Source organism: Daktulosphaira vitifoliae, unplaced genomic scaffold (genome assembly GCF_025091365.1).
Source record: "Daktulosphaira vitifoliae isolate Bord-2020 unplaced genomic scaffold, ASM2509136v1 Scaffold_1, whole genome shotgun sequence".
NCBI classification, from domain to species: Eukaryota; Metazoa; Arthropoda; class Insecta; order Hemiptera; family Phylloxeridae; genus Daktulosphaira; species Daktulosphaira vitifoliae.
In genome coordinates, this window is record NW_026099572.1 from 25,161,602 (window position 1) to 25,172,610 (window position 11,009).

Consider the following 11,009-nt stretch of genomic DNA (forward strand, 5'->3'; position numbering starts at 1 on the left):
AGAAAATGACAAGTAGTTCAATGCTCATCATTACATGTACTAGCATATAAATTGTATACACAATTTAATTACATTAACAATTAAATATATTCAAAAATTAAAATAATTATTTCATGTTTACAAATTGATAAATGTAGTGAACTGTATTAACGAGATTTCTGATCACTTGGTAAACAGTTACTACAATATAAAAAAGTCATAAAATAATCTTCGTATTTATAGTATTTAAATAAACATATTCAATCAAAAATAACATTACTTATAATTTGAAAACAAGATTTTAATTTTAGAACAAAAAATTAGATACCGAGGTAAAAATTAAATATTTTTTTGTCATTAATTATATTTGAATTTATTTTGTTATCACAGTATTTTAAATTCATTAAAAACTAAGCTTATCATTAATAATGCGGAATCGTTTAAATTTTTATTAATGTCCTTATCTTAAAAATCATTATCATAATTTTAGTATAATTTTTTAATATAAAATTCGTTGCGCATATTTAATTAATCAAAATAAAATTATAATTTTGTAAAAAATATTATTTCATTGATATTTCTAAGTAAGGTACAACAAATAATATTATAAAAATTAAGTTTTTTTCTATTCATTTACAAAAATACTAAATTTTATGCCATTTAAACTTTTTAACAAACTTTTCTTAATATAATTGTGAGTAAAAAATGTGAATAACATTTTGAATATAAATTTGATTTACATATATTTATTTATTTAGTTGTAAGTAATTTAACTTTGAAATATTTGTAAAAAATTTTGTTTAAAAAGAAATAAAATATTAAAATAAATTATTTATTATAAAAAATTTCAAGTAAGAGAAATAACATGAATAACATTTTTCCATTAATATATTCAATTTTCGTAAGTATTAGTAAAATAAATTTTTTTAATTTAGCCATCAATAATATGTAAAATTACTTTTAGCGTAAATTTGAAGCTTTGAAAAAATGTTAGACAGGTTAATTAACTTTTTTTCTGTTTACAAAACTCTTCTATAAAAAGATAAAACTTAATTATTAAATTATTCATGTAATACTTTTAAGTAATACATGTTTTTTCTCTTAAGGGACTGAATGTAAATGGAATTTTTTTCAATATTATATCATATATTATTATTTTTATTTTTTAATAAAGTTTATATTAAAAACCCAGGACAGGGGGGTCACTTCACAGTGGTGACGTGGCATAGTTGGATCAAGTATAATGATATCTGACAGTGATTAAAATCACTATATAAATATAGTTTAAAAAAAATAAAAAACACGCTTTTGAAGCACATCGAACTAAAAAGTTCAAAATAATTTATAAAATAAGCTTAAAACAAAAACGAACGAAAAGTACTAGTATTATTGTGATTAAAGCGTCGGACGCTCAATATACGAAAAATATGGCACAAAGCACCCACGCTTTAATCACAATAATACTAGTACTTTTCGTTCGTTATTGTTATAAACTTATTTTAAAAATTATTTTGAATTTTTTAGTTTGATGTGCTTTAAAAGCGTGTTTTTTTAGTTTTTTGAAATCTATTTATTTTTCACTTTTAAGTTTCATGTTATGATAGTAGTTACAATCAATATTGTAACGGGTAAAGGGGAATTAGGGTTCGATTCCGGAGATGGAGTCTGAGAAACGGCTACCACATCCAAGGAAAGCAGTAGGCGCGCAACATGGAGGTAGTGACGAAAAATGACGATACGGAAATCATTCCCCGTAATCGGAATAAATACACTATAAATCTCTTAATGAAAATAAAGCGTATTAATATATAAGTTTTAATAGTAATTAGAATATATATATACATGTAAAGCGACTTAAAAACGTAAACGTATTATGCACAAGGTATAGCCGTGTTTTGTGGGCGGGGGAACTTTATACACGAGGTATACAGAGTGATTTTTTTATCATAACCCACTCAATTACTTGCAGAATAATAATAATTTAAACATTTTTTTTTTTTATTATCTTTAGTTACACATTATTCTTGAATTTCTAACTATGTAATACTTTTTAAGTTCATCCCTTATGCCTTGGAGGGGGGTCAACATTGTTTTTTTAAATGGTAACACATATTTTTAATTTAATAAAATGTTCGAGTTTTTAATTAAATAATAAATGGCATTTGAATTTTTAATATAACTTTATTAGCTTATTAGATATAAACATTTAAAGTTTCAAAATGTTGAGTTAATATACATGTATAATACACATGGGATTGTAAATACAGGTAGCTAATTGGATTTTTATGACATTGCTATCTTAGTCACGGATTGTTTATTATCAATTATGACTATCAATATATAATATATACTTTTTGTATTGTCAGTTAGTGTATTTATAAACTCACAACAATGTACCTTACTATCATTGATAATAACAATGCTGTGTACCTGCTAATATCGATGTCATAAAAAATCAATTAGCTACCTGTATTTGTAATCCNTGATGACACGCACGCGTATATTGATACGAAAACCAAAAATAAAATTATACAGGAAAATAGTGTTAGCGGTGAGTGGTGAGCGGGGTGGGGTGAATGTGTTACGACAGTCTAGTCTCAAGGTCATAGACGACGGGATAGGCGACATAATAACACGTGCCGCGTGTCAGACCTTCCGGAAAACTTTCAAAAGTTAATTTTTTATGAAAAAGTTGTCATTTTATATCGCCTCTGTGGACCTGCCCACAGAGTCGATATATAATTATATAAAACGGTTAAATTCATAAAAAAAATATATCAAATAATAGGTAAAGACATCAATCATCTATAATAAAAATTATATTGATTTGTTCATTTTTGAAAAAGTTATATCAGTTTAAGAAAAAAAAAATATGACACTGCTATTAGTTAAAATTATGAATAAACTATTTTAGTTACAATGCGAAGCTGAGAAGGTATTGGTTTTAATACTTATGTGTTTTTTGTGTCTGTTACCACTTTTTCTCAGCTCTCACTGAACCGATTTCTTTCAACGATACGTCAAAAGATCACAAATCGTATCTAGTCGAAGACATTACCCTCAAAAATTTCTCTAGTTCCCCGTAAATGGGGGAAACCTCCAAAAAAATTACAAATATAAAATTCGCTAATTTTCGAAATTTTTTCAATTTTTTTTACTAAAAACTGGCGTAACTTTTTCAAAAATGAACATATCAATATAATTTTTTTTTTATATATGATTGATATCTTTACCTATCATTTCAAAACTTTTTTACAAAAAATTGACTTTTCAACTTAACTTTTGAAAATGTTCCGGAAAGTCTGAAACTTTTATATATATCTTAAATTAAATCTAATGTAATTTACTTTATTATGAAAAAAAAAAATTTCGGATTTTATTTTATCTTCACGGTGAAAATGGCTACCGAGTGCAATTTTTGTGTGAAAATTCTGGATTTTATATTTTACATTTTTTACTTTAAAATGCTATAATTTATTGAAAAGTGTATGGATCAACACAATTTTATTATGAGAAATAATATTTTTTAATAATCCCTTTTTCATTCGACATACTTTATCTTAATCAGGATATTAATAAGGAACTAGCAGATCATGTACCTTTTGGAATGATACACCAATTTTTTAATATTAAACACTATCTAAAGATTTGCATCGTAGCGTTTTTTTTTATAGTGATTATAATCACTGTCAGATATCAATATACTTGATCCAATTATGCCATGTCTCCACTGTGCCGCGACCCCTCTGTGCTGGGTTTTACTGTAATTGAAACATCGATATTATTTTCTAAATATACAGAATAGTATCATTATTTTAATAAAATCTTTCAAAATAAGTTATGTAATATATATATATATATATATGTATATAAAAAAATTTAAGAATTAGCGATTTTTAAATTTGTAATTTTTTTGAAGGTTTCCCCCATTTACGGGGAACGAGGGAATTTTTTTCAATTTTTGAGGGTAATGTCTTCGACTAGATAAGATTTGTAATCTTTTAACGTATTGTTAANATGTGATCTTTTGACGTATCGTTGAAAGAAATTGGTTCGGTGAGAGCTGCAAAAGTGGTAACAGACACAAAAAAAAAACACATAGTAATAAAACCAATACCTTCTCAGCTTCGCATTGAAGCTAAAATTAACATTAAGATTTTGTAGAATCCTTTTCTTGTATATAAATGTGTCAATTTTTTTTCAAGGTTACGACGCGTGCATTAGCAGGTACGCAACACAGCATACAAAACAACCCAATCAAAACCGCGTTGGATTTAGTGTCAGCGAATAAAATAAATGCAATAGTAGAAACAATATCATGTTATTCCAAACAGTATTTTATTACTACTGATATTAAAAATGGTAATATTATAATTTATACACAAAAAATATTTCTATTAATTTTAGATACTTTCTTGAATTATATTTGAGTTTATTTTATAACTACTTTATTGGTAAATTTATGAACTACCAAAATTCAACTGTTTCTCGACATCATTTATATTTTGTGTAACTTTTTACATTTCACAGGGCAAGTAATATTTTATTTCATGCTAATAGCCAGCAAAGTAATTTTTCTAGCATACACCACTCAGTGGAAAATAAAACTACACCGATTTTTCACAACGATCCGTCAAAAGATCACAAATCGTATCTAATTGAAGACATTATCCTTAAAAAATGACAAAAATTTCCTCGTTCACCGTTAACGGTATAAATCCCCACAAAAATTACAAATTTCAAAATCCATAATTTTCGACATTTTTTCAAAGGGAATTTAAAATATTAATTTCTGAGCAAAAATTTTATTTATTCAGCCTAAGTTTTAAGAATGTTCCGGAAATACTCCGAGCTTCAAATTGTCCCGACGACCTATTTTTTATAAGCAAATGGATGCCGTAGTTAAAAAACATGGTCAAATAATATTTATTTTAGTTCATTTTAAAATACCTTACAAGGTTTTGCCATATTAATGAGTGCACCCGTTTTATAAAATTTACATGTATCTAACTTACATTAAATATAAATTTAAACTTACTTTGATTATTTTGCCTCCTCAAAGTTAAAATAGCTGCTTTGAATTTTTTAACTATCTTAAATTGTCATTTATAGCTAGTATGTGAGTAATTCACGGTTGCTGCGTATAATATACAAGTTTTGTACGCTTGATGTACGATGTTCGAACCCCCTTCGTCAAACTAATTTTTTTTGCATTTTTTCTTAATTTTTTTCTGAGGTGAAAAAAATTCAAAGTTCGTTTGATCTTTATCTCATTATCAATAATTTCAATAAATATCAAGAATCCCATCACTGTAGTTTACCATCGTGAGAAAAAATTTCTTATTCATTATAAATATTTTATTATATGGTGGTTTTTGTATCTATTGTTAATTTTTATCATTGGACTAATTTTAATGACCAATGCGTTAAAATAACATGATTTTAATCTTGTTGAACTTATAATCCCTAAATATTGGTAAAAACCCTTTAATTTTAGAAATTCAGACAAATACCTCAAAATTACACTATTATAAAAAATGGCCACTTCAAAAAAACCTTATTGTAATTAAATATCTCCAAATTAATAGGAGTATAAAATTTGTTTTTATACTAAATTATACAGTAAAATAAAATATTTTTTAATGATTATAGACTAAAATATACTTTTGCCTTCTCAGAGTTCAAAAATAAATCTGCTTTGAATTTTTGAATTAGTTTAAATTGTCATTTTTATTTACAGTTTCTTATAATGCACGGTGGCTACGTTATATATAATATAGTCTTACATGCTCGGAATTTGAGGTCAAACCCCTGTTGAAAGAACTTTTATATATTTTTTTCTTAATCCTTTTTAAGATGGAAATAAAATTCAAAGATTGTTTGATTTATATCTCATGTTTTACTTCAATGAATATCAAGGACCCCATCACTGTAGTCTCCCCTCTTGAATAGAAATTTCTTATTCATATTAAAATTATTTTACTATGTTGATTTTTAACATCGATGCGAAGCTGAGAAGGTATTGGTTTTACTAAGATGTGTTTATTTATTTATTTATTTTTTTTTGTCTGTTACCACTTTTTCTCAGCTCTCACCGAACGGATTTCTTTCAATGATACGTCAAAAGATCACAAATCGTATCTAGTCGAAGACATTACCCTCAAAAATTTCCCTAGTAGCCCGTAAATGGGGTAAATCTACAAAAAAATTACAAATTTAAAAATCGATATTTCTCGAAATTTTTTACAATATTTTTTACTTAAAATTGCCATAACTTTTTCAAAAATTAACAAATCAATATAATTTTTTTTAATAGATGCATAGTGTTCTTACCTATATTTGGTATAATTTTTGAAAAATCTGACTCTTTACCTGCCTACAGGGAGGGATTCAAAATGACAACTTTTTCACAAAAAATTTACTTTTTCAACTTAAATTTTGAAAGTGTTCCGGAAAGTCTAACACTTTTATATATATCTTAAATTAAAGCTAATGTAATTTACTTTATTATGAAAAAAAAAAAATTTCGGACTTTATTTTATCTTCACGGTGAAAATGGCTACCAAGTGCTATTTTTGTGTGAAAATTCTCGATTTTATATTTTACATTTTTTACTTTAAAATGCTATAATTTATTGAAAAGTGTATGGATCAACACAATTTTATTATGAGAAATAATATTTTTTAATAATCCCTTTTCATTCGACATTCATTATCTTAATCAGGATATTAATAAGGAACTAGCAGATCATGTAGCTTTTGTAATTATCCACCAATTTCTTATAATTAAACACTATTTACAGATTTGCATCGAAGCGTTTTTTTTTTTTTGATAGTGATTTTAATCACTGTCAGATATCATTAGACTTGAACCCACTATGCCACGCTCCACTGTGCCTTGACCACCTTGTGCTAGGTTTTTTGTATCTGTCATTCATTTTTTCAGCTCTCACTTAACCAATTTTTTAAACAATACATCAAATGATCACAAATAGTGTCTAGTTATAGGTATTACCCTTCTTTCTTTTGAAATAATCCACCAATTTCTTAAAATTAAACGCTATCAACAGATTTGCATCGAAGTGTTTTTTATGATGGTGATTTTAATCACTGTCAGATATCATCTATACTTGTCCCAATTATGCCACGTCCACATTGTGCTATCGTTTCTTTTAGTTTCACGCTTTTCTTAATTTTTTAATCATTAAGTATTTTTTATGTTCATCCATTATACCTTATAATAGTAACAACTTTATTTTTCCAAATGACAACATGCATAGTCAACTTGATTATTTAATTATCTAAGAAGAACAACGTTAGACCAGTATTTCAGAAGTTAACTACTTAAAGTTATGTTTAAATGTAAAGGGGGTGCTTCTATTTTTATCAATAGGTATTTCTTGACTTAACTCCTTCCTCCCGCCTAGGTATAATAATGTGAATAACTTTTGAAATAATAGTCCAATAGTTGTTGTCGACCAATCATTTACTTAATTATGTCGTATGCCAACAAATACAATAGAGCCCAAGCAGACATTTTTGTTAAGAATCAGTATTGACAACGAACGCAGTACTACATCAGAAACAGCATTGGCTTTCCCGTATTGGTGTTGATCCGGATAACATCTTGTTTAATTACTGATTCAATACTGGCAGTTAATACTTATCAGAATACTAACATAATACGGGAAATACAAAACTTACAGTACTTGTCTACCTGCAAGAAAAAGCGTTTTCACACTAGATATATGCACACTAGATATATAACACTGGCAACCGCTACTACCCAGTAATAGCGCAGTACTGGTAGTTCTGCTGTAGTAGTGGCAACCAGTTATCAATCAATCAATACTGGCATGTGTCTGAGATAATAACGTTTTTCTGCACTGACAGATTGGTAATGAAGGTTTTGTATAACCAGTATTACGCCAGTACTGTGATTGCAAAGACAGTCAAGTACTGTTCACCAACATTGGATCAGTACTTATATAAAACACCAGCCTGTACTACACGAGTACAGACTAGTCAATGGTCAGTTACCAGTACTAGTGAAATACTTCGGCTGTTGTCAATGTTCATCGTACTTTTACTATTCGTAATTAATTAAAACGAAACATTTAATTTTGAAAACATTAACCTAATTTTATTTCTTAATAACTTGGCCTTTTTTTTAGGAAGCCATGAATTGTGGGATGATTGTGAGTAATTTCTTTTGTTATTTTAATTTTCATTATTTGTAGATGATTTTATTCATTATAATGAATAAAATTATTACACTAAATTATTTTTTTTACTCTTAGTTCTTGGTTTTGAAATAGATACATTAATTGAAATATTTTGAATTATGTTCTATATCCTATAGTATTCTATAATATACTGATATTCAGAAAAATTACAAATTTAAAAATCGATATTTCTCGAAATTTTTTCAATTTTTTTTTTTTTTTAACTGCCATAACTTTTTCAAAAATGAACAAATTAATATATTTTTTTTTATAGATGCTTGATGTATTTACCTATCATTTGGTATATTTTTTTATAAATTTAACCTTTTACTTGCCCACAGGGAGGATTTAAAATTACAACTTTTTCACAAAAAATTAATTTTTTCAACTTAACTTTTGAAAGTGTTACGGAAGGTCTGGCACTTATATATATATATATTAAATTAAAGATAATGTAATATATTTTATTATAGAAAAAAAAATTGACCTCTGGACTTGTCTTCGTGATGAAAATAGACATCAAAATAATAAGAAAATACGATTTTTGTAAAATAATTCTTTTTTATATTTTTAACTTAGCAATGCTATAACTTATTGAAAAGTATATGGATCAACATCATTGTGTTGATGAGAAATAATATTTTTTAATTATCCCTTTTTCATTCGACATACTTTATCTGTATCATACTTTATCTTAATCAGGATATAAATAAGAAAATAGGAGTTTATTTCTCTCTTGGGATAAACAAACAATTTATTTTATAAATTAAATACTACCTACAGATTTGTATCGAAGCGTTTCTTTTATAGTAATTTTATCACTGTCAGATATCATCTATACTGGTTCCAGTTATGTCATATCCACACTGTGCTACAACTCCACTTTTTTACCGATTTTTTATTTATTTATTTTTATGAAAACATACAAATTAGTAGTTATTTTTCTCTATTATCTATAATAATAATACAAAACTGCCTATCGACTAATGTAAATTTTATTTAGCCAATTTTCCATTTAATAGTAAAAAATAATAATATATTATTTTTATGATATTAATGTAATATGAATATGTTTCTCATTTTAATTAAAAATGAATGTGAGTCTAGTAGTCGCTAATGTAGAAATAATCATTGACAATATTTTCACAAAAGAATACAATATGTCAGAAGAATGTGAAAAATTGGGTACGATTTTATGCGATAACGCAGAAAAAAAGGATTCCTGTTTCAAAGATATTAAGTTATGTACAGCGGATGTTTACAAAAGATTGTTTAACATCAGTGAAACAAATACAAGAAATATTTGGGTAAGTAAAATTTACAATTGATTGTATTTACGTCAATTATTAAATTCTTATTTAAATTTAATTTCAATCGCGTTTATTAACTTATAAATTAACTATTTTTGTAATAATTACTTATTAACAGAGAATGTATGATAAATTTATTTATTATCAATCATATATTAAAATAAAATTTTGTTTTAATTACTAGAAAGTAGTAACTAGAGATATTTCACACTATGATTTTAATAGGACTCATAAATCGAAATTCATAATATTTAACATTTTTGTATAACTCAATATAGTTTATTATTGTCTATCTAAGTAGAGGAGCTACTTTTAACAATTTTAATGGAATTTTAATATAAATAAGAAATACAAAATAAAATACAATACAACTTTTATCAAAAATGTATTTTAATTTTTATAGTTTATACTTATTTTTTGTGGAATGTATCATTTAGGTTTATTATTGGTTATAAATTACTCGGCAAACTTATTTTATAAGCCACAAAAATCGTCTGCATGTAACAATAACAGTGTCTTTTTAAGCGCTAGTGTGTATAAATATGGTGTTGTATTTTATTTTTAATGATATTTTGAAGAATTTCAATAGGTTTTTTTGTCTTAGAAATCAATGATAGAATCAGAGAAGAAATTGATAAGAAATGCTGTGGAGTATTTTAAAAATACTTGGTCTTTAGAAGGATTAATTAAGAATGATTTATTTGAAGAACGAAAAGATTACATAATTAAAAATTTTAAACATATTGCACTAAAATATTTTAAACAGGCAACTGTAAATGAATCTATTGATATGGAGGACATTAGAAAATCTTTACGCCTTACGTTAAATTCAAAATAAAAACTAAAACCATTAAAAACCATTGTTTTTTCTTTTTACTAAGCTTAAAAGAGTTATTACTATAATTAGTTGTAATAATATACAAATTATAAAATAAATATCTCTATTGTTTTATTAACCTTGAATCACTCTTAAAAAATGCTTTGTTTTTTTTTTACAAACTAAAATTTGATTAACCCTTTGACAAGATTAATTAAGTATTCTGTTGGATAGAGAATGATAATTTTTATCATCTGATCTTCTCTTACCATTCGATTACGAATGGTTTAGTCGTGTCCATTTATCATTGACTGAGAATCTTCATAATAGTCATCTATCACTTCGCCTACATTTCGTCTATTCATTATGTTTTCAATATTCTCTTGCATCTAAAACACCAATCGTTCACGTCCCGAACTGCTTACAGTTCTTCTTTTATCTGCCATGATAATTTATATTTTGTAACGTTCCTAATGGTAGCCCACATTTGTTTGTATATTTTACAAATGTTTTATTAATATTTTACTTTGGTTGAGTTGACTGCATGTTGCAAAGACGTTTATTATCTACAGAACTATGATAAGGTGAAGTGATTTGCTTGTGCGCGTGCAAGATAATCAGCTGTGTACTACTTCAAATTGGCTCATGAACTGTCGAACCAAACCTATGTTCTTAGCCA

At 26.1% G+C, this 11,009-nt stretch overlaps 1 protein-coding gene across 5 annotated transcripts; it reads left to right on the forward strand.

Annotated features, from left to right (window-relative positions):
• The first annotated feature begins 201 nt into the window (after positions 1-201).
• Positions 202-10,472, forward strand: LOC126896841 (uncharacterized). 5 transcript variants are annotated; one of them, XR_007701969.1, is made up of 5 exons: positions 202-311; positions 4,185-4,341; positions 8,153-8,176; positions 9,311-9,510; positions 10,118-10,472. XR_007701969.1 is itself a non-coding variant. In XM_050669971.1 (5 exons), exons 1-5 carry the CDS (start codon positions 845-847, stop codon positions 10,349-10,351), a joined length of 651 nt encoding a protein of 216 aa, XP_050525928.1. In that variant the 5' UTR covers positions 743-844; the 3' UTR covers positions 10,352-10,471. The 5 variants fall into 5 exon arrangements, 1 of the variants encoding a protein (XP_050525928.1); XR_007701967.1 differs by lacking the exon at positions 202-311 and adding an exon at positions 460-563; XR_007701968.1 differs by lacking the exon at positions 202-311 and adding an exon at positions 587-673.
• The last annotated feature ends 537 nt before the right edge of the window (positions 10,473-11,009 follow it).

Bases quoted from the DNA above. Each gene is read 5' to 3' on its own strand.
- LOC126896841 (XM_050669971.1), top strand. From the start codon at position 845: ATGAATAACATTTTTCCATTAATATATTCAATTTTC. The intron at 4,342-8,152 runs GTAATATTATAA...CCTTTTTTTTAG, and splicing joins TACTACTGATATTAAAAATG to GAAGCCATGAATTGTGGGAT. The intron at 8,177-9,310 runs GTGAGTAATTTC...ATGTGAGTCTAG, and splicing joins CCATGAATTGTGGGATGATT to TAGTCGCTAATGTAGAAATA.